The sequence below is a fragment of the Cephus cinctus genome, unplaced genomic scaffold (assembly GCF_000341935.2).
Source record: "Cephus cinctus unplaced genomic scaffold, Ccin1 Ccin1_scaffold0806, whole genome shotgun sequence".
NCBI classification, from domain to species: domain Eukaryota; kingdom Metazoa; phylum Arthropoda; class Insecta; order Hymenoptera; family Cephidae; genus Cephus; species Cephus cinctus.
In genome coordinates, this window is record NW_014333403.1 from 744,756 (window position 1) to 769,463 (window position 24,708).

Sequence of the window (24,708 nt, forward strand, 5' to 3'; positions counted from 1 at the left end):
TTTTGGCCTATGGCCAGTTAGGATTTTAGAACTCATTAAATTCTTACGTGAATATTGGAACGTAGACAGGTGAAAGATTCTCAAGTTATTCAACGAGGTACGAAGAAGGAAAAGATTTTATTTCAAATATAATACACTCGAAGACTCTTTTAATTCAACATAATAATAATGTAACTGAAAAGAAAAAATTATTTTTACCAGTGCGATACACAGTTTTTTCTCTTCCATGCATTAGTATCGATTGCTTTTTATCAGATAAAATAATCTGTTATCTTTAGTCACTCGTTTCAGTGCACAAATTGTATTAATGTTACTGTACAATTATTTAATTACAAATCAAGACTGACGTCTCTGTTAAATTATTCGAATATAAAATAATATTACGTACATCCACATAATTTTAATCGATCGAATTTCAGTGTTACACGTATACGAATATAATTGAAACTGAGGTTTTACGTTGACTCGGAATTTTTTGTACATCAGGTAATTCGCGAATTAACTAAAGTACACATTGTAGTCACGATCAAGTATAAATTAAACGACGATATACGTTTTAATATATTTTCACTGTGGTAAATCGTTCTATATAATTCTTTCGATATACTCATCCAGTCTGTTATAAATTGCATATGATACGTCATACATATTGCGCAATGTCACTGAGAATGCAGGAAATTCGTTATGGCTGTATTGCCCAGGAACGTCAAGAGGCCAAAGAAGTTAGGTACGTCCTATTTTTCATACGTCCTGGGTTTTATAGTCCAATTTAGTCCCTCGATATTATATGTACGAAATCCAGTGACAAATATTACCAAAATAACCTTGACTACTCGCGTCATAAATCACAATATAATCCTTGCTCTATCACGCAGCGTTGAAACTTCGAAATATTGATATTCCCTTTTGCGAATGGATTTCTCGTTTCGCGGCAGCGAAATGGATACGGGACATTGCCTCTTGTATATAACCAATGTCCGTGCCTTGGTAAAAGTTGAAATTCAAATTTTCTTTCAGCTTTTACAAATTTGTTGAAAGTGAATATTCTTTATGGGCTGTCCGGTCCGTTTTCCTTCCATGCTAATATCGTATTCATATCTTTGATGCCACGAGTGCTCCACGGTTCCAAAGGATCAGTGGGCGAATTCGGTGGGGAGGCAACTTTTTTCCCGTAATCTGATTCTCTTCTCTTTGAAGAGTCAAACATCTCTTTCGGAGATACCCTGAAAGAGTGACGTCAAAGATTAGACCACGCTGAATAAGTCGGCGCGATAACCTCTTTACCTGTTTTTTGCCGTTTTGGCCCGTCGCTTACGATGACTCTTGGCGCCGTTAGAATTTTCCGTCCTGGTCGACTCGTTAGTCTCGGCAGATCCGACGGAAGCCACATTGACCGTTTCGTCCGGTTCGTTTTTAAGAATTCGATAACCGGAAACGGTATCTACCGAAGGAGAGGAAGACGAGCTACCGTCGTCTCGGCGAAATTGCCTTTTTTCCAAAACGTATCTACTGTTCGCTGATCTAATCCTCCGTAATCTTGCCTCAGCTCCCAACAAAGAGTCATCTGAAATTGATTTCCCTTGAGACCATTCTAAATACAATCTCACTTACGTAACGATTCTTACTGCAAACGTCATTGTCACTAGACTCGAGCAGAAGCTCCTTCTTATGCACGGTAGCCAACCTATTAGACGTAAGTATCTTCGTAATTGAAAAACGTTCTAGAAGCTGCACATTGACCGCGCTCTTCAGCGGGAACTCGCTGAGGTCACGCGCTGACCCGGCCATCTTCAGTAAAGCCTGTTGATCGCAGCTGGAGTTTTCCGAGGCTATCACAAGCTCAAGCAAAGGATCGGCTCCCTCCGTCTCCGCGCTTGTACTCGGTATCTCGATTTCAGCTTTATCCAGACACCTCGCGCCGAATATATTTCCTGCCACTGAATAACATGAGAAAATAATCATCCACGACTCCGTACATAACAATTCCATTGCCGTCGATTATTTTGTAAAGCTGACTTGACTGCCAGGGCATGACTCACTCACCTTCACGAGCTTTCGTATTGACAGCTTCAGGATCGATAGACTCGAGCGTTTTCTTATCGCCGAATTCATGGACGATATCAGCCGTACTTCGTCCGTGTGATTGAGCTTGCGGTTGGGGCGCAGATTGAGATAGCGGTTGAACCGGCCTCTGTACCGCGAGTCCAGCTTGTCCTTGATTACTCGGCCGAACCTTCCCTTGAACATTCGCTACCTTAGACGTTTGATTACTCGTAGTTGGTATCCCTTGGGTGGCCGTACTCAGGTCGAGATCGTGTGCAAGCGCCATTACGTCCAGTGCAGCCGTCAAAGCGTCACCGAAGCCTCCGGTAACCGTCGAACCGGCTGCGTCTGGTTCTCCGATATTGGGACTAGGACAAAAACTCGACTTCGTCAACTGGCTATGGCTCGGAATAGACATAATACTCGATCGAATATTGATATTACCTTGCTGGCACTCTAACGGGTGTTGAGAATGATGCACGACCCCACATAATACATCGTAACTCCTCGCCGGTCATTCCGCGTTTCCTTAGCTCGTTTATCGTCACCTTTCCCACGCGCTATAAATACATTACCACCATTCATACAGTCAAGTCGTTGATACTAAGGGCCCTTAGATTATGTCCTAACGAAACAATATCACGTCCTTGTCTGCCTCAGGCTTACCGTTAATCATACAGTTCAAGGATATTCAATGTATGATTTAGTCACACCTTACGACCCGATACAGTCCCTAAACTCTATGTCCAACATAGGTAAACATTTAAGTAACACGTTGAACATACATATACTAAGCATGAACTTATTGACACGGTACACATCAAAATCCCAATTCCCATATACTCGTATATGGTTAAAAAAAAATTTCTTCGATTAACCATCTAGTCGTGATAACGAATTATTATAATTAATCGTTAATTAATTTTTGACCGAATAGACGCAGAGTACGTTTACACGTTATTAAAATGGTACGTTATTTCCAGTATAGATGGACAGAATTCCCACACCTTCCAATTAGACACAGCGCCCTTTCGTTGTTTGGCTCTTGTTTTTGATTTACTCTTGATGACCATCACGCCGCGCTGCTCCGAGGCTGGATTATTCGGGTCGTCTCCCGGACCCAGTTTGATACTGTACTCTTGTAGATAATTGTGAGCATCCTTCTGCGAAACGGCGCGTTCCAATGAAACGACGATCTTGGCCCACTGAAACACGATAATAGCGATTATCGGAAAAACTACGCATACGGAAGGATGATTACGGATTGAAAGGTAATAACGAATGAGGAGAAAAAAAAAGAAGAAATTAAGTCCTTGATTTCTAGAACGTTTTTCAACGATGCTCGTACGATCCATGATATTTTCACATATTTCACGGATCGCGATCCCTGCAATTTTTTCAACCGTTAACGCTTTACTTCCGCAGGATTTACCAGCCGGGATTGTTTGTGCTATTCGACACATTCCCGTACACTGGGAACACAGGTACGGAACGCGCGCTGTACATTACGTATACGTAATACACGAATGCGCGCGTACAGACTCCCGAGAGTACAGAAACCTTTTGTATCGTAGTAAATCAATAAATTATTTTCGCTACAATTCTGTTTACCGTGACCATTGGTTAGCGTGATTCGAATGACTCCGTAAACATTGACCCGCTGGAGGCTAACGATAACTGTTATATAATAATTATATAAATACAGGGTGCACCATGTATTTAAAATAAGCATTGATCCCTGATGACTATCGCGTAAACGTCTACTATGTCGAAATACCTTACCTTAAGTCATTACCTTTTGGTATAAAGCTGCGACATTTAAACAGCAGTGACAATATACATATATATATATATATAATTGTAATTCCTTACAAGCCAAATCCTCTGTAATACAGTGGAAAAGCATCGGTTAATCACACTCCAAGGAATTACGTAACTGGACAAAAAAGCAAACAATGACAAAGTTTCCAAGCATTTCCTAGTTACAGTACCGATACTTCTTAAGCAAACGTAAATAGCGTCACGTCACTCAATTATAATTAAATGAATTTGCATCCAACCTGCTTCATCCATTCCTTTTCACTTTGCTCGATTACATGAGCGTACGTGTTACCCATCATGGCTATCAACATGTTGAGCAGCAATATAGGCACGAGTACCATGAAGATGGCGAAGACTGCTTTACTCAGGTTGGGATAGGTCGTGTGGCTCAGGTCGGTATACTGAAAAAAAAAATACTGGCAATCGCTCACTTGGTGTGTGAAAATTAATAAGAATGCGAATAATAATAATAATAATAATAATAATAATAATAATAATAATAATAATAATAATAATAATAATAATAATAATAATAATAATAATGACTAAACTCGGAAACGAGTAATTGAATTATTCGAGTATCCTCAAGTAGGATTTATATAGTCGAGTACCGAAAGAAAAAGAGACTCGGAAGTTAATCATGCCTAGACCGGAAGTGCGGATAATACCAATAAAACTAAGTACCCACGTCGTTATTAACAGCGTTACTGCTCCTCTTTATGCTTTTTTTAATGAGCTATGAAGCAGCATCGCTTGGGGGACAAATGCAATTTTACTGGAATTGAGGTAGGTCGTGCAAACCAGAAACGAGTTCATATACGGTTAAAAGACAGTAAAAAATATATATATATATCGCAACGAGCCTGTAATATCCGTGATATATATATACATATATATCGTGTCAACGGTATCACAGAAAAGCATATATATAATGGTATTATTAGTGTGAAAATATAATTTTCTTATCTCAACGTCGACAAATGATATTGAATTACGATCGAAGCTCTCGTCTGTATTTACACGGAGACATTATCATCGACACCTAACAGGGACTGATAATACCAAAAGGATCAATGCACTCTGCTAACGATATTCGAATATCTCTCGCCTGGCATCGATTGTACATTTGCATATAATAGGAACGTACGGGACGCTACCAAAATCACAATACGCGTGTATGGAAAGTTTATGATTATATTTCACGAAGCTTACATTGTAATCGCCAAGGGTGATTTGCAGCAAGGCCATCCAGGTGGAGGGATACGAACTGTATAGAGATGATTTGACCCCTGGAAATCCTTTGTAGAGGAAATAAAAGGACTGTGAGAATCCAAAGAGTACGACCATGTAGATGATACCAAAGGTCAGCATATCTCCGGTTATCATGCTGTAAACCATTGTGACGAACGGACCAGTCAGACGTACTGCACTGTGGAGATAAAGGTTTCTCATTATTATTCTCGATATCGACAATCATTAAGCCTGCATTCGAGCTAATCGATAGTCGAAGCTCTGTTGGTTTGAAAAGTGGTATAGAAATGTATATACGTATATACATGTATATTGGTATATTATGCATTGTAACGAGTTCGCACGTGGTTGATAGATAAGATTGAAGCTATATATAAATTGGAATAAGGTTACGGAAACGTAGAAATTTTATATCGATTCGGGTAATCAGCATTCAGAATAAAAGGTCGAAGCAAGGAATAGTGGTATACCGTGTGAATATACAGTAATAGGAAATATGGCAAATTCGTATTATACAGATGAATGGTATAATACGGGTGGTGAATATTATTCAGGTATGGAGTGTCATACGTCACAACCCCGAGTCTACGTAATACATCGTGGCCGCCTGGTGAGATACGTAAAAATCCGACAGGAGCTCTGGGCGAAATGTAATTCCTTGGATTTTCCAGAGACATTGAAATTCTCGTAAGTGCTCAGGCCCTAGTTCCGCTTATATGCATATACAGTTATACGTGAGAATAAGTTCGTGCATGCGTATACGTTGAAAACGCGTGAAATAAACGAGAGCGTTACCTCTTCGTTAAGTGCGCTCGATTTACCGCGAATTAACGGAAATGAGTGGTGAAGAGGCATCACACGTTTGACACGTTGTTATAGGCCTCTAAACATATACTCTATGATATGCGTTTACGTTTATATGCACACAGAGTTATTCAGTAGAAACGCTCGACCTGAAGTTAGCGCGAGTTTGAGTCTCATGATAAACCCACGTTCAAGTGGTGCGTTTAGGCTGAATAACCTCTGGTATATGTATTCCGTGTATTTTATGAAAAATATATATATTCCATTTACTCGATTAAAGGTACATATAAGCGCCGATGTAGAGGTTAGTAGCGTCGTATATCCCTGGTCGATCTGTACCATAGAATTTAGCATAATAAGACCAAAAGGTAGACCAGACTATAAGATGGGAAGTTTGATAGAGGGAAACGCGATATTCGTCCTATCCACGTCGAGTTTACTGGCTAGGAATAAATTTTCCATGCACCAGTGTGAATTGTGCTGCATTGAAAATTTCAAAGTTTTCGGCTAGGGACTTTTCAACGGGAACGTTACGACAGTTACTAGTTATACTGCAATCTGCCAAAGTTCCTTCCTTCTTTGTCCGGAGCCATGTAGATCTACCGGCTGGTTTACTCGGTTATCGGTTGGTAGGGAAGTCACGCGTGTCACGTTGGTCACGTATGTCGCCTGAGTCACCCGCACGTACCGGACACTCGTATGCAGGTATGTAAGCGAGAGTACACGCTGTGGATGAACTCTTCGGATTGTCTGTTGATGTTAGGAACTATCGGCGGACAGCTATAGGTATACGCCGCGTGTAGCTCCGTGTCAAAAATTCTAGTGACAATAATATATTCGGTGGTAAATTGACTCACCCTGCGAAAAACATCAGCAAGAACCAAGAGCCAGGTACGGCTACTACGAGAATGGCATCCTCCGCGTGACGATCACCAGCCATTCTACATGGGATACACGCGAGTATAAGGATGTTACTGATCAGGAAGATGAACTTTGCTGGCTCGTGACTCTGAAAGGTAATACAATTGGCTCGTTATGTCATCTGCTTGCGATACCTTTCGACGCTGTGTTTTCATTCGATGAATATGAACGAAGAACGTGTCGACGAACTCGTTGCTCTACTTTTAAATTTTTAAGCACGTGTTACGTGAGTCATGGAGTTTTCAAATAGACATTATTTCGCACCAGTAATGCTATTTCAGGACGGCTGTTAATTAATTTAAATATAAATAGAGCGTCAACCCTTTTTTTTTAAATAAATAATTAAGACTCTCGTTAGTACAATTTTGCCCTTACTAATTTTTCTACTCCGCGAAACTAATTACCTCGGTGTACCCACGAAATTTAATTGTCAGCCGCTTGAGCATCGTTGAAATTCATAAGATCGTTCTCTTTCAAGGATTCAAGAAAATCCATTCCTAAGGGACGTTGCGAAACAGCTGCGTAACTTCAATTTATACGCGTTACCCCTCGTTTTATGTTTTTTATTTCTTGTCCTTAACAAATACACGAAAAACACAGTTTGCCCTTCGCTATTCATTCGCGTGTAACGTTTTAATCTGAATTCTCACGGTATCCTCGATATTGATTGATTTTATAGTCAATGATATACCTTAAGATATTTACTATACCGTAACCGTAGATAGCTGAGACCATTAAGAATGTTATCGTTGACTATCATTAAACTCGAGGGCATTAAGGAGCCTTTTAATTGCTCCTTGGCTCAAGGTGAGTGTCGGTTCAAAAAGAACGATCGATACCGATCGATATCTGTCGCTAATGTCGCCTTTGAGAAATTCACTGTGACCGAAGGAAATTTATGCATAAGGAGAAAAAAAAGTTATTTTTGTACCAGTTGCTTGAGAAAGGAAAGAAGGCCGATGTTGACTACTTCACCACCAAGCTGGAGCAGGATGTAACTTAGTACACCAAGAACGGTGATGCATTCGGCAATGGTTCTTGCAATTTCCGTTATTTCTTCGGGCCACTTTAAAAGTTCACTGTCCATTTCACCGGGTCTCAAGTAAACAGCCAGCGACAGGGAAATCAAGTGAAAGACGAGGATGACGAGTCTCTTGAGGAACTGAAGCTGTAACGTATTAGAGAATCATTGAAGATATAAATAATAAGACGGATGAGACTTCGTGCGAACGTAAAGGTGGATAATTTAGGTATAAAAATTATACGAGAGAAACGCCACCTACTCGTGCAAAAGTTTTCCACTTCTCTTCCAGCAATCGCTGAATTATGCCGCCATCTAGCATGTCCAGATGCTCCTCCTTGGTGCCGTTTAGGATTATGAACAGCGCCGAGTTCCAGTCTGCCGGTAAGATTTAAAACGCACAAAAGGTCACGAGATCGATTCACGAGATGGCGGTCGGGTGCGCCGTGGGCCGAGGGACGGAGCGGGGTGGGAAATCTGAGATCAACGTTTGTGGTAAGGAAAACGTAAAGGGAAGTGAAAAAGGTCGTTCCTTTTGTATCACGTATATAAATGCAGCTGCTTTGAGGTTTGGCTTTCTCGTCGTTTGGAAAGATCGATTAAAGCTCCTTGCACGCGGAGATTAAATTTGGCTTAAGTGCTCCGACGAAGGGTACCTTAAAGTAATTAATCCTTAGTCATCCATCAGTTAGAGCTAAGCTACGATTACGACAGTTTAAGTTGGGGGTTACGCGTATTCGATGCTACGTCGAAGTTCGGTTTGACTTTGGATCCTTAAACCTGATTGGTAGTGTTTGGCAGTTTGATTTTCATTGGAATTTTATATACGCCTCGTGCCTTTATCTCGGTTCACAGTGAACGTAAAATTTTGAGGTTAATCAGTGCCGGTGAATATATAAGTAGTAAAGGCTTGTGTATTACGTTTTTCTATCTCAATGGATTATCTTTTTAGGGATACCTAGATGGGATTAAGGGATGAATTCGAAGTCAAGTCTGGAGTTAATCTCGTCTTAAAATGCCACACTGATCTGCCTTCCTGGCTTCGGATCCTTTCAAGACACGACCCTGATCTCAGAAGATGACACTATACCGGGTGACTTTAGAATCCTTAAATTTTCTTAACCCCCACATTTTATCCCCCTCGACTCAAGGACTGCTCGGTATACGTGAATCCTAAAGCATTGCCCGAATCGAGTTCGCCTCGCTGAACAGCAGATGCGGGTTCACTTGCGAACCATTGGCCTAATGAAATCCGGTTGTCAAAAAGTTTTCCGAGTCTCCCGTATTCTTTCGCCTCAAGAGCCTCGTGATCGAAATAAAACTTGGCAAGAGGTATTTGCAGACTAACAATGATTCGTGTATATACGAAAAAGGGAGGAGAACACTTTTGAAATAAATGTACGGAAGGAGGATTTAGTGAAAATTAAAAAAAAACAAAAGATAACGTCGAAAGAAAGGGGAGCCTGCAGTAAACGGTAACCTAACCCCTCAAGAGTAAGTGGATGGAACGTTCGAGCGCAGCGAGGATCCCGGAACGTAATGAAAGTCGTCTGTCGAGGAGTGACGTTGAAAGTCCTTAAGATCCTCGCCCGAAGAAGACTAACGCAACGGGACGCAATAGCGTCGCTTATTGGCAAAGACAATGGATAGCAAGATTTAAAGATAAATTGAAGCGAAAAGTGACGTCACCACGAAACTCTATAAAGCAGCTCGAATCATACGGCATTGCAAAGGCAAAGGCGTGCAGTTTTAAAATAACCTAAATTTTTCGCTCAACCATACGAGACGCCGACGCACCCGTGCCGGAATTTGACGGCAAGACCGAAAAAAGACGAATAATCGAATTAGTCGTTTGACGTACTCGTTCTACCATCGGGTAACAGCGTGTCGAGTGCATTAAGTGGATACGCCGAGCAAGTGATATTACTATATCGCCAAAACTCTCGAGCAGATAGCTCGAGCATTTCTCGAAAGACTTCAGCACGTCCCAGCTGGCAGGCGAGAGTCAGCGGAGTGAACCCAGCAGAGTTCGCGATGCCATTCCGGGCCGGAAGTTTTGGATGACGCAGAGCGTAACCGAACATGTCCTGCGCAAGAGAAATTCAATTTCATCGTGAAGCCACGCTCGCTGTGAACCCTGAGATTCTAATACGAGTTTCACCTACCAGTTTGTCGCAGACGACGACCATGTGCAGAATCATGTTCCCGAAAGAGTCCTGTTCGTCGGGATGAGCGCCTGAATCAAGTAGGAGGTTATAGACGCTCTCGTTGGCGCAGCAGGCTGCCCAGGCAAGCGGGTACTCCCCTAGATAGGCAAGACCTTCGTAATCTGTGTTACGAGCCGGACGTAGTCGCTGCTGATCCCTCGGCAGAAAGAAGCTTCCTGTTGCTCTCTGGGACACTATAGCTCCAGCCTCGACCAGGTCCTGGACCAGTTCGTTATTGTTATAGGCTATAGCCAGGTGCAGCGCGCTGGCTCCGAGGTACTCTTCACCCTCCACCACGTCGATGGCCAGCCTTGGAAAGCACTTGAGCAACGTACGCGCTATCCGCGTATGGATCCGTGTATCGCATATTATCAGTACGTGTAACAGGGTCTCCCCGAGTGAGCCCCGATACTGCATCTGCCAGCAAGCCTCGTGATCGCTCCACTGAGCCAGAGGATCGAAACGCGATAGCGATGCTTCTATCGGTAACACGACCTGCTCCAGGTCCCGGAATTTCCATCGCAAATACTCCGCCCTGTTAATGATCTGACCCTTACCGTCGGCATACATCAGAATGCCAAACTGCTCGCGAATAACCTTCTCCACCTCGGCCTGCCCACCGGCATTATACGATTCGACGAGCTCTCCTCCTTTCTTGTAATTAGCCAATCGATAGAGTAAACACTGATCCTCGTTGCTCGCCTGACTGATCACCCGATCCAGGATGGAGCCAGCATTGACCTGGCTACCTCGACCTCGACAGGAGCATATACCACCCATTCAGACATCTCCTTCTGGCTCTTCCCGTGCCCCGAAGCCCCCTGGATTATCGTCCATTCACGTAGAACTCAGGCACTCCGGTCCGCCCGAACCCCTCGGAATCGTCGACGACATACGGTTCGTAATTTCTCATCTATGATCGGCACTCTTCTTCCTCGAGACGCTACCTGCCTACTTCACTTGGCTACTCCAGATTGCTTTAGACTGCTGGCAGGTGGAACGATTTGTGCTATAGCAACGCGGGACTTGCGCAATCTATAAACAGTACCTGGTGCCAGCAGACACCATAGGGTCACTGGGGTGATAGCGATATCGCCTTATCGGCCCTATGTAGCTCCCCTCAATTTTCGTCAAGGAACCTTCGACCACTTTGCTCATTTTTCTCGGTATTTTCTTATCCTTAATTACCCGATACAGTCAAATTATTCTTTTTGACTTTTTCATTCGGAGCAAGGACGCCTGGCTCTCTATGCCTCGTAGGTGCAAGGTCTGACCGGCTGGTCTGGCTTACTTGTATCTAGATACACCGTACTCCGCGCCTCGAACCTCTAGCTCGGCCTTGAATTCATATTTGGGTCAAGCTTTGGTTCCAACGGAATTCTTTATAAAAAGAAGAATGCTAATCGAGCCGCGCGGAAGGCAAATCAAAGCGCAAATCGTTATGACCCTTTGTTTCGGACCGCTGATCTTACGTAATACAGGTAATCGACTGTTCCAATTTTCGTATTTCAATACCGTTACGCGAAGCGGATGATCGATCGTAACCGTATTAACGTGGTAACTTTTAATCGCGTTAACGTGCTAACCCATTTAGCTACATTTCCGCAAGGAACGTACGAGCCGCATTCGACGGCTCAGCCCAAAAGGCAATAAACAAAAGCTTCATTGAGTTATTGCCGAACTCACGGCTATGATATTTTCGGATGGAAAATAATAATTTTTTACTTCTCTGCTGCCTCGGAAGAAACTTAAAAGATACGAGTAAAGCCATGTCCTAAATTTCGATAGGAACGTTACGGGTGTCAAATCTGCTAATTCTGATTGAACAGTTGAGAAAAAATATTGACTGCAAAGAGTTGTGAGAAGTAAAAATATTTTTTATTTTCAACAATTGTACTTTTCCCTAAAAGCAACGTATTTATTTGATTTGCGTTATATTCGGCATTCAATCTTGAAAAATATACACGGGACACTTGTGTACCCGCGCAATGGTATCGACGTGACATTAATTGTATGAAAAAGTAAGAGACAGAGATACTTCTTACGAAATTGCTTTTCTCAAAAGTTTGATATCGCCAAAAATTCTGAATCATCGCTTATCGGACGGACGTTTTGGCGACGTTTACGGAAAATGAAAAAAAAAAATAGTACAAAAATTATGATTTTATACAGATCCAATCGTGACGTCAGCATAGCTGATAAATTTCTATAGAATTCACTGGAATACGATTCGTAAGCAGATAACGAGGCGTTATTCATATGTACATCATCGTATGGCTGCTAATTGGACACAAAGATAAAGTGACGTTTGTACTCATGCATACGGATGTTACCATTCTGTCACGCCAGCTACGGCAGAATTACACGTGATATGTGTTTTCATAAACATGTTCATGTTTTCACGAACGTATCCTATGACTAATAGTCAGGTAGCGAAGCACCTTTTTTTCATAGAGATTTTTAGCAGGGTAGAGCTCTGGCTGGTTTGACGTAGGTCCCCGCATCGAATATTATAGATGAGGGTCAACTGTGGCATAAATAATTACAATGATAACAGGTATCGAACGCGCGTGACACTGAGTGCGGGTTGGTCGTTTTTTACAAAGCGATATATTATACATATAAGTTATAATTATTTCGCACGAGGAACAAATAAACATAATAATTTATGAATGAACTTTTTCCTCGTTAAATCGTACAAAAATCTGGATCCTAATAGGTTTTGGGAGCCCGGTCTCAGGTTTGATAAATTTTTAATGGGCACCCGGTAGATAAGTTTCGAAGAACGTTTCGTACGTGATGTACGAAATAAGACGAAGAAACAAGGGGAATAGGAGGAAAAGAATATAAGAGGAGAGACTGAAGTTTACTTGGATTACTGGCCTTCTTTTCTCGAGGAAGTTCCCTCGGAAAAAAGTTTTTCACGAATAACTGCTCGGCTGCTATCGAAAATCCCTGAAACCTGCCCTTAATCCGCATTGGATTTCTCGACTACACTCCTTTCATGAAAATGATACTTGAACCTTGATATCGCAACGATTATATAAATATGATCGTTATTCTCTCATGCTTGGCATGATTCCATGTTCTATTATTGTTTCACCTATTTCACGGGGTTCAGTGAACTTGTATTCGTACTGTACAATTATTATCGACGTCATTACTTGAATAATACAGAATTATTCGATATAGGATCTACGTACTGAAGTTGGCTCTGTCGTAGAAAGCAAATAGAGAAGCTAACTTCAGTTGATACGTTTACCTGAAATTACTCTGTATGTACCACATGTATCAGGTAACCAGGGATAAAATGTACAATTTCGAAATCAATATGTAACGTATGGAATATCTATATATACGTAAACACAGTCATTCAGAAATATTTGACCAGCCACGGTTGATTGTGTTCATACGATGACCGAACAGCCGTCCATGTACGATCGACTTAGAATAATTGAAGAAAATTTTTAGCGTATAAGCATCGTAATAATACGCGTCATTTGAAATAATTCGAATGGCAATAGTCGTGCGAGAAGTAATTTAGCATGTCTGTAATTACCGTTGAACCATTTGGTAAGACGTATGTATATGAATAAGAGAATATGCCATTTGGTTCTAGAATGTACGACAGAAAGAAACGAATGTTAAGAATTAGTGAAATATTCCAGCTGATATGTACACATCGCTGAGTCAGTATCTGCATTGTATGTTTAACTTCTTTTCCTCTCTTCTTTTCCCTTCCAATATAATAAGGCGATGTGTAATGTTAATATTGAAATATCGAATACCTCATCTAGAACATTCGAACGTATTATGCCTTGTATTACGCATTCGATTTATTTGAAATACTGGTTTCGACTTTTTTCAGAAGGTTTTCATATTCCTTTTGTACCACCTGACTATTCACAGCTTATTCATACGTCGAAAGGTCACGGAAACGACGAGTGTTGAATGAAATCGGATATAAATGTGCGAAATTTTTTTTTCCCGTTCATCGGTCAAATATGTGTTTTAGTTTTCATATGTAGATACGTGAGATACCTCGATCAAACAGTTAAAAATGCATCGGTGCATGTGCAACGTGATTGCTAAAAAATTCATAAAAATCTTAATGTTAGCTTGCTATTTTTTTTTCGTGGAAACGTCACTGAAGCAAACCAAATTTTTTCACTGATAAAAATCAATTGTTTTCAACGATCTTACATTGTTTAGCGCATAGAATTTCGCATTGTTAGCGTATTTATCAATAGCCCTTTGATGCGCGTTTCTACGAATGTCTTTCGTCGATTTTAAAATTCCCGGGAAAAGAAATGTCGATTATTATTTCCTAGTACCAGAGGATTTCGCGTTCACTTCATGGACTGTGGTGCCGATGGAAATGAATGGAAGAAAAAAACATGATGATTCCCAGAAAGCACGAATAAAGGCGGCATTCGCAAGATGCCGTTAGAAAATGTTACGTTCTGGTTATAGACATCTCAAAGAGGTCTTAGGTCAAAAAGTACTTTCCTGCTTGGTTCTTAATAATTTAAAATATATTATAAGATTGACGCGATCTTGCAAATCGTGAATTAATGGCCAAATGAATAGTTTTCATGCACAGTAGTCGATTCTCTGTCGCGCGAAATATCATACATGCATATGTATATATGTATGTATCTACCTTATGGCAGGAAGAACAACAAAGACTCGATTAGCACCCTCATTGAATTGCCACAACGTAATTTTTGGCAGGATGTAATATCAGAGGCTAATAACGCTGTGGTTGATGGAATTGCCGAGTACTTGTCAAAAGTTTCTCGAAGTTTCCTTGAGGCATGAATTATTTTGCTATTTCATATAAATCATGCTAACCTAAATATACTAATCGTATGTACGTTGCTCTCATAAACACTGTTTTCCAGCATCAATGTGTAATGTCATTAGCACTTCCTTTCTTTCTCAGTATAATGTATTTACCTTTTTTTCTCTGATGTATGTACAAAGCTTTTATGATGTAACGATTGCCATCAACAATAAGTGATGTTTATCGTGTAGCATGCATTACACGTCATCCATCTCTGTATCGAAGTTACCCAATATAGACGGTTATAAAATGCAATCGTAACGTTTCGACGATCAGTAGAACGCGATAGAATCTTTCTCAGCCTTGGTCCATCATTGTTTATGTATTGATTCAAAGTGATTGACAATTTCAGGTAATAGTTCGGTACTCTCTCTCTCTCTCTCTCTCTCTCTCTCTCTCTCTCTCTCTCAGATACACGTGATATCAATGCGGGATATTTTTGTCATTGAAGCACCGTCAAGAACTTATTACTCCGTTGAATCAGCTTCCTTTTTGACTCGTCCACTACTGAAGTGGCGAGCAGTAGAACTTTCTGGAAGTTCCAGAGCATATCAAGCAACGTTTTTAATGAGATAATTGAACGCAACTTAAGGATGAATCGCCACTTACAAAAATAAATCGTACCGTTCGTAATGATTCGTCTGGGTATTATCGCAATGTAGAACGTTGTGAAAGCACCCTTATCGTGACTCATGCTGTAGGATGTATCAGTGAACCAGTCAGACAGCCTTCAAATCAGGGTAAGCTACGTACGTTCTCGGTACAATCACGTCGGTAAACCAGAAAGCTCAATGATCAAGAAAATGCGTAACGACTGAGCTGTTAAAAAAGGTAAGGTCGAATATTTCAGAACGTGCCAGAATGTCCTGTCGGTTTCGTTCATTCTTCGTCGTTGAAGAAGTCATCGAAACGAATCGAAGCGCAACGTATTACATACGTGGCAGCTAAACAGACTCCATATATAACATACGTACCTAGTTGTCATCCGATATTTGTATGCGACATCAGTTAGTTACTGGGGACAGTGCAAGCGTGAGTGTGAACGCGCGTGACGTAGCAGAATGGTGAGTTCTGATTGGTTGGGAGCCGGCCGGCCAATCATATACATATATCGCCCGAGGCAACTTCAGCTGCAGAGCATTACCGTGTTTTCAGTGAGCCAGTTCAGTGAGTGACCTTGATCGACGTTCGTGCTTCCTTTGCGTTATTCGATCCTTAGTACGAAACAAGTCTTTGCAAAAGTAAGCAGCAACGATGAAGGGCGTTTTCCGCGTTTTCTTATTCGCGGCTGTCTTGGTTGCGATTGCGCACTCCTATCCAGGTATGTACATTTCAAATTGTACGTTACTACGCGTGCGTTTACATTTTGTTATTTGACAAGTTACGGATATCTTTTAGCTGAGTTTTCAGTGATTTCTCTTCTTAAACACTCATTGATCATTCGACACGCCAATCAAGTTCCTCGTATCGGTCTCGCGCTGTCATTTTTTCGTTGACAGATTCCATCTTTTTACTTTACTAGGTTTATTCGAATCCGTAGTACTTCGGACAGATAGACCGTTCTACCTGCCGAAATGGCTGATGGGAAATTTCGAATTGGAATCCCTGCAAAGAAAATTGAGGGCAGATCCTTTTGTTATCGTACTGCGGTGGCCATTTTATCTTTCATATTTATTACCGGCAGCATTTAAGTCGTTAAGTTCCCTCGGATATTGTTTAGCCTGCGGCGCACGAACGAGTTCACAACCGAAGGGCCGTCAGTAGAAATGGTCGAAACCTTTCTGAACATATCTCAATCCCTTTTTAAGATATCTGACGCGTTGGCAATTCCGAAGGTTCGAGAATACCCGAACGCGACCACCATTCTTATTGGATTATCAGAGTGCCGTATAAAATTTACTTCAAAAAAATGAAATGCAGGTCAGAAACATGTTATACAAACCGTTAGTCACGTTCTAAGATATTACATTTTCTCTATCTCTTATCCCACTTCGTTGTGTTCAATAAAAATTTACATGATTAGCAAGAACTCGTGGAGTACCGTAAATTCTGTCTTTATCGAAACCACAGTTATATTTGACCGCCGACAACCGGATTCAAACAATACAATCGTATGCACCATTATCAAACTTGGCGAGTACATTTGATAGGCAACAATTGGAAATAGGCATTTTGGCTCGCTGCCTTTGATTTTCGTTAGAGGTATATAGAAGTCGAGAACGTTCGAGCGGGTTTGACATTGTCAACAGAACAGCAAAAAATATATCTCCAGTACTTACACCGCTAAAGCGTAAATCCGCGCAACTAATTCTTAATCCGCTTTTTGTGAATTCTAGTTTATTTAAAGCCACACTATCGGCAATAGATAGTCCGAATTTTCCAATCCATTCGCAATAGGATAAGTCGGAAACGAATTGTTTGTTTCCCAGTATAATAACCTTACACTCGGGACTGCAAGTTGCATACGTATGTATTTGCATGGGATATTTATAGCTTTTATGTATGTCCTATTGATTGATTGTGCATAGGCGTGTATTTATTTTTGTATATTTTCAAATATACATAGATGTGAATATATACTCAAATATATATGCATACACACATAATATACTGTATATATTACTCAAGTGTTGGATATTCAAGATCCCTATTGCTAAGGCATATATAAATAACATTTTCCTGCCGGGGACGGCTTTAACGTGACGTAACATTAGGCTACCTTGACTACTACCAGCAGCGGTGGATAGAATAAACGGACATTGGTATGCCAGATATTTTGTTCGCTCCCTAGACTTATTTAAATATCAGGCTTTGTTTGACACTAGTCAAAGAACTGTTACGAATTCGATTACGATTCTCGTGACACGAATTAGGCGTCTTTCTAGCCGCGTACAATTTATTAGCGTCCCTCACGAATTCGAATTACTCAAATATAACTGGTACGTTAAGGATACTATTTCTCGGAAGAAAGTATCAGTTTGCAATTTGCATCAGTGTTTCAGCATACAAAAAATACGCGCGGTTCGATAAAGCCTTAATAATTTTAACCTCTTAAAAGGACATTAGAAATGAAAGGTCCATTACGAAAATCGGTAAGCCAGTCTGGTCAGTTATATTATTGGACTGTATCTTATATAAGAGATGGATTCTTCTTCATTGCGAATATCATCAGGAGCGCAAAAAAATATGGAGGTTTAATACGTGCATCCATATGCTGGTTACAGAGAAAGGCTGAACAGCTTCATGGGAAGGGAGATACAGTTGAAGTACGGTCTTTGTGCATTTATAGTTACCTTAAATATACCATATCACAGTATGACTAGTACTAGCTCCGGTAGCGATAGCAAAAATTGTTCATATCCATGATTGGAGTTAAAGGAGATAAAAAATAATTTTCTAGAATGATTACAAAATGAAAAAAAAATCACGGAATAATACCACTCCTGCTTTCACGTGATGGACGTTCATCGGTTTGTCCCTAATTAACGTCTGCGCTAGAGACATTCATTATAATAAAGATTTTTAAATTAGTGCTCTCGCATATGTCTTGTATGCTGCTGACAAGGCTGCCGCATTAATTTGGCAAAAATCGCGGGTATAACGGTGTAGCTGGAAATGCTTCTGGAACGTTCCATGGAAATCTCGAAAAAAAAAAGGGTAATAATCTTCCCTCGAATCAGCAGTATTCCAACTAAGCGCTTGTCATTAAAAAAAAATCATTGGTACGCGACTCCATGCGCAACGATGACATTCGTTATACACGAAAAGATCTGTCTAATCATGTTCGTGTGACCTCTGTGAACGTAAAGGGTAAAAAAAATAACCTCGAATCCAAATTTCTTCCACTGACTGTACTCCTGCCGGCAAATGATTTAGCTACAGTATCGAATGGAACAAAGGACGTCACGGTATAAAGTCGTGTAACGTGAAGGGAAATGCAATGCTTCTCTCGTAGAATATAAAGTTCTTAAGACAGAGTCAAAGTCTCTCGTGGAAACTCCTCGGTAGGTCTCTCGCGAGACAATCCAATTATGGTTGCCCGAAGCCATAAACTTCGAACCACCGACCGCGACTCATTCGTCATTCCTATAGCATTCGCAAACAATCTCTGCCGTATTGTAAACCAGCCATAACCTAATATCGTACTTACACGGACACCGTTCGGATTCCTCATGGAACAATAATCGCCTGACGGTTATTGGATCGTTGTTATTCGCTGACTTATCTATATATGCATATATACATATCCTACGTATATAATACTAAGAGTACATATGCGAATATATATATTCGCTCGAAGTTATACGCATTTATGCGAAGCCAAGCATATTCTCATGCACAAGTACTTCCTCAAACAGGCATCAATGTGATGCAACGTTGCCAACGTGAAGCATTCGATGTGAGGTACGAAGCTCTTCTGCGTTTCCTGGAAAAAAAAAAGTGACAGCTCGGTAAAACAAGTTATACCGTAGGGATTAACTGACGATCACGTGATATTCTTTGAACGATTTGAATTCATTGCGCCAAAAAGACAGCAAGCGCCTTCGACGCTAGAAATAGATATTGAACTGACGATAAGAACTAATAAGAACGTTATAATAAGAACGTAATAAGAAAATGGCGGTAAATACGAGACGACGGACGGCTAGTTATTTTAAACCTATAAAGTTACTAGATATTCCGATCACTTCCTGTGGCGAGCTTATTTCGTGTATTTCATACATATGTATATACACATATACATACTGTAATATGTATAAGAGTAATTGTACGATGAAGTGACATATATATTACGTAGTACAGAAGAATATACGTATAGTAAATAAAGGGACTCGAAGTCTAAAGAAATGTATTACGGGTGTACCGGTTACGAAGCGAGGCATGCTGGTCTCGAATGGCTGAAAGATACGATCGGTTTGCTTACGACAGTTTTGTACGCGTTTGCAAAATACGTGTAAACAATTTCGCGGTAAGTTCACGTGTTTTACGGCATGAGAAAAAATATACGTTAAAAATTTTCGGTAGAATCTACACGACGAAATATTTTTTTTCTTCTACAATAGATCGAAAAAATTGTATACGACCTATTCCTCTAATTATGATTTAAAGCGTATTATAATCCTTCATGGGCAAACATACAGAATGTAATATGCATGAAGCATCGTATATATATATATATATATATCCCTCAACTATCTCGTATATTCAAATAGCACATGGGCAAACATACAGAATGTAATATGCATGAAGCATCGTATATATATATATATATATATCCCTCAACTATCTCGTATATTCAAATAGCAACGAGTCACGTAGGGAATGCGGTCTACGTGCGTCAAAGTATTCAAGTGCAAGTACTTCAATTCGGTGCCATCAAGAGACTCGGTAGTCTCGCGTCATGTATTATGTCTTGACATGAGAAGGTATACGATAATAAAACGATAGTAAAAAATTTCTAACGTAACGTGAAAAAGTGGAAAAAGTTATAATTTTTCTCTTCTCCTTTCATATTAATATATATCCCTGTTTCCTTGTATGCACTTATGCCGATACTTCTATGCCAGGGGCATATTGCACGTAATCTTCATAAAATGCAAATGCATTGTGACAGAGTTGAGATCATAACGTTCGGAGTACATTGAAGTGCACGGAGAGAATATTTTATACGCACGACGATATTATTAATTGTGTTATGCAGAGCGGTTGGGGTCGCAATGAATTTCCACGGCGTCGATCAGTTAAGCCTCACGTCCTTTTTTCATAAAGGTCACTCCTCAATGAAATAACGCGAGCGCGTCCGGTTCCGTCGGTGCTCTGCGTATACGAGAAAGGGGGAGCAAAGACGGAGAATGTCGATTCTCGATATTGCGAAGCGCCGTAAGCGGCTGTTAATTCGCTATTGGCATGTGGAATTTAAAGTGGGCTAAACTTTGGCTCGAGGACGCTTTCGGACAACCGTTAAACCGCTTAACGAGGTAATTTACGGATTTTTTTATCCTGTAAATATATTTCGGGTACGGTTAGGGAGCAAATTAGTCTCTGGGCACAATATCTGCTTAGATATACGTTATTACGTTTAAATCAGCGTAAAATTTAATAAGGATTTCTATATCCAATCGGAGAAACGTACGCGCGTTACGGATACGGACGTAACCCAATTACAAGGCACGTCAGATTTTCCGTGTCGCTAAAAGTACCACATGCTCTCTCGCCGTATCGGGCAAGGCGAGTTGGACGAAACAAATAGAGAAAATTGGCCTCTAGAACGGTTAAGCAACCTTACGGAATGGACTTTCGAAAAGGAAGGCAGATCCCCGAGGAAGATTAAAGGGTGGAGACACGTTCAAGTCTGGAAAGGGTATCTCGTTGTAAATCTGTCTCTGCTTCGGCGTGTACAAGGAGCTGAGAGAGAGAGAGAGAGAGAGAGAGAAGGGGGAAGGACAAGAGGGGAATAACGGGGGAGAGGGGAGAATAAAGAGTGAAAGCTCCAGAATGCCTACGGAAACAAGAATACAGAGATAAAGGTAAAACGAGACCGGGTAAATTCGATGAATAATCCGGAGGCAGTTGCTTGCGCCCACATAACGTTAAATAAAAGGGGGCGCCATCTGCAGAAGAAAATGAATAGCAATAGCGGCGAGTAGCCAGCACTACGGTCAATGGGCACTCTGCCCGGCTGCACGGGAAGCATTCCCTTTTCCGAACGTATCGAATTAACCGGGCTAATGACTGGCGAAGAAACGAATAAATGCAACGAGGTCAAATTTCCCGCAGAACGATCCATTGCCGAAGTAAATTGCGCGTTCAGCGGAGGCGCGTTTCGGTTACGGGATAGAGGATGAAGAGTGCGAGTGAATAACGTAGAAAAAAAATATGGCTTAAAGAAAAATTATGAAAAACTAATAGGATCCGCTTTATTTTTCTATTATATATATATATTTCACTCTTTTTTTTTTCAACAATATTTTTCATTCCATTTTCCTTCCTTATCGAGACAACAAAGCCCGACCTCGCCAGGACGCTTCTTTCGCGAGAATCTTGAGGGTTGCACGGCGTAGCGGGAAATTGAAGAGAATTGAAGCAAATTGACTCCTACGCTTTGCAACGTCGTCAATTCGAATTGACAACGCTTCACGCAAATTGGATAATCGCCAGGAACGGTAGCGCCCGAGCGTTCCCGAGACGATCGTCGCCGCGCGGGTATTGCGAGAAGTCGATTTTCCTCGTTTCTGCATTATGCGCCCCTTCCCTTGTCTCGATACCCCCTCGTCCCCTCTCCCAATTCCCCTCACGCTCTCTTTCCCCCCCCCTACACTCCCTTTCCAACGCCCTTCGGCAACCCCGTCCTTCGTCTGCAGGCTCTTGCACATGCACCCACTCTCTTAAACGTCCTATCGATCGCGCGCGATAACAATTCTCCCCGAGACTGCGATATTTCGTCAGGCTCGAGGTGCTGGCGGCCCTGCACGTGAATTTCTTTTTAATCCTTTCTCGACGTTATCGATTCCCCGCCACCCTCACGTAATTCTTTCGACTTTCGTACACGTTCCATTCGCACCTGATATCTCCTTAATCCACACGTATTTTTTTTCCACCTCTCTCGCTCAAGTACTCTCGGCCCCATTTTATGTACCCTCGGACAATCAATCCTTGTAGCTTTTCCACGATACGCCTGTCCGTTCCTTTAGTACTGTTTCTCTCTGTTTTTTCTTTCTTTCTTTTTTCCTCTAACGTTTTCGCATTTTCCTTCTTTCAGGAGCCACTCGCGACTCCGAATCGTCCCAGGATGACCAGCAGAATGAAGGAGTGGGTACCGTACTGGTACTGCCTGGCAGGAAGAACCCGTTCGTTGGATCCGTTTTTGAAGACCCCGATCTAGAGGACGACACCATGGATACTTTTCAGTCTCCAGGCTTCTATATACCGTTCAGCATCAATCCGTTCAATGGCTTCTTGACCGGTATGCAAAGTTCATGCATAGCTATAGTCATTGGAGATATACGGCTGTAGACTTATCCCCGCGTATTTACATTCTATGAGAATTGCGGGACGCGATTTCCGATCTGGCTCGGTTCGTTGGTCATTGAAAGGAACTTTGAGACTCCTTCGTCTAGGGATAGAGGGGCTGATACCATAGCATTACGGGAAAATGTCCGACTCCGTTACACGCGCTCCCTTTGCTGCTTCTCTTATTGTTAGTCGTGCGGTATACGGAAGGGGCTGCGGAGTCTAATGGAAGAGCCAGTCGAGCCTGCGCCAGGTGACTCTCGAGATTTGCATCAAGGATGCTCTCTTGGGTACCCGCATCAGAGAAACGCTTTTCGGTATCACACTGTTATATAGATTTCTCGCAGTTGTTTTTCGGCAAAGGGATATTCCCTCTTTTAGCTTGGCCGAGCGGAGATTTTATGGAGTGACCGAAAAAGAAAATATTTGCGATTTTTGCATTTTTTGGAAAAACAATTTTTTCCTACAAATTAATTGCAAAAGACGAGATATGCTAATACTTTTTTTTCTTTCGACTTTATTTTTTTTCTGTCGACACTGCTCTTCCCCTGTTTACCAATTTCAATGCTATGACTGTCGTATACTTCGGTCGAGTCGTAATATAGATTATTTTTTTTATCTGCCTTATGCTTCGTTTGGCATTCGCGTATGGTTACGCAATCGTCGGGTGACTTCTCGAGAATTCGTAATGGGGCTTATAGACGCGATACTTCGTAGAAAGTATAATTAAGGCAGAGCCGGATTACAGTTCCGTGTATTGACAATACGAATGTGCGTTTCATTAATTTTGCTCAGTCTAATAGGAAAAGCCTACGGTAGCATCTTTCAGCCTTTCTCAGCTTTGGAACGATCACCGGAGTACGCTCGGCCACTGGCGGCTTATGAAAGTAAGCAGAATTATTTACAAAGGACAGGATGCAGGTCAGCGACAAGGTCGACTCACAACAAAGTTAAACCGACGTCACTTTCACCGCCGAAAGACTCGACGCGCAACGTAGTTTCGGCTGGCCTAATGAAAAATGAAAGAAAAATTAATACAAAAATACCATCGCACGGACCATAACAGTTTGTATTCGTAACGTTAGGTTAGGTTCGATCAGTGGGACAGTAATTTCATGCTATAAAACGAATCGGCCGGTTCTACCGACCGTTGCGAACAATCGTCGAGACGCCAAGGGGTCGTCCATTCCCTTTTCGCAATCATTCTTGTTGCTCTTTTTATTCTCGTTTACCTCTCGTTACCTTTGTAAGGAATAAGCTTCGATATTTTACCGTGGAAAATTATCATTCAGAGGCGCGTCGATGCTCGTCGAACCGACGACGAAATTTTACCAAAGGGCGGGGGGGTAAAAATGAGGTTAGAGGTTGGCATATATTTTTTTTCTTTATCAAACGTCGTTAGCCTTCGCAGTTGAATTATCCGCTTTAACAAATTAACGCAATGAATATTTATCGGTGGTTTTTTTTTTTTTTTATGAGGCGCGAGTACTCGCGTTTTGTATTTTACGTCGTAGTAATCGCGGAGCACGCGGCTGTTTTGCGATGCAGGTCCCGCATTCGTCGTTATAAAGTATTCTGAATTTATCAATTCCTCATACGTGCACGTCGTGTCTACGTGGGCGCGTATATTGTACGACAGGTTGATACGTAGTCTGAAAGTATTTATTTTCCAAGGATCGATTAGCCGGGCGTACGTGTAGTTAAATTTGAATCGCGGGGATTAATAGTAAAACCAACAGGGAGGAAAGAGGTCGGCCGGGCTTGTAAACGATAAATAATCATAC

The 24,708-nt window shown here is 41.4% G+C and overlaps 2 protein-coding genes across 4 annotated transcripts in view; one reads left to right on the top strand and one right to left on the bottom strand.

The window, feature by feature from the left end:
* Positions 1–102: 102 nt before the first annotated feature.
* Positions 103–15,000, bottom strand: LOC107270624 (transient receptor potential cation channel subfamily V member 4). Of its 3 annotated transcripts, none has more exons than XM_025087991.1 (13): positions 10,027–15,000; positions 9,723–9,948; positions 8,124–8,239; positions 7,772–8,008; positions 6,777–6,928; positions 5,077–5,293; positions 4,104–4,280; positions 3,051–3,248; positions 2,488–2,603; positions 2,044–2,411; positions 1,626–1,937; positions 1,285–1,564; positions 103–1,223 (listed from the first exon to the last, which is right to left on the bottom strand). In XM_025087991.1, the coding sequence occupies exons 1-13, from the start codon at positions 10,846–10,848 to the stop codon at positions 1,049–1,051; spliced, it is 3,396 nt and encodes a 1,131-aa protein (XP_024943759.1). In that variant the 5' UTR covers positions 10,849–15,000; the 3' UTR covers positions 103–1,048. The 3 variants fall into 3 exon arrangements, with proteins under 3 accessions (XP_024943759.1, XP_015601272.1, XP_024943760.1); XM_015745786.2 differs by having other exon boundaries at positions 4,104–4,265; positions 10,027–14,999; XM_025087992.1 differs by lacking the exon at positions 4,104–4,280.
* LOC107270629 (icarapin-like) overlaps positions 6,788–24,708 on the top strand; it is a 19,851-nt gene continuing 1,930 nt past the window's right edge. The window contains exons 1-2 of the mRNA XM_025087999.1: positions 6,788–6,935; positions 22,674–22,877. Coding sequence (XP_024943767.1) covers positions 22,808–22,877 — 70 coding nt within the window. The 5' untranslated portion in view covers positions 6,788–6,935; positions 22,674–22,807. The remainder of the gene's footprint in view (positions 6,936–22,673; positions 22,878–24,708) is intronic.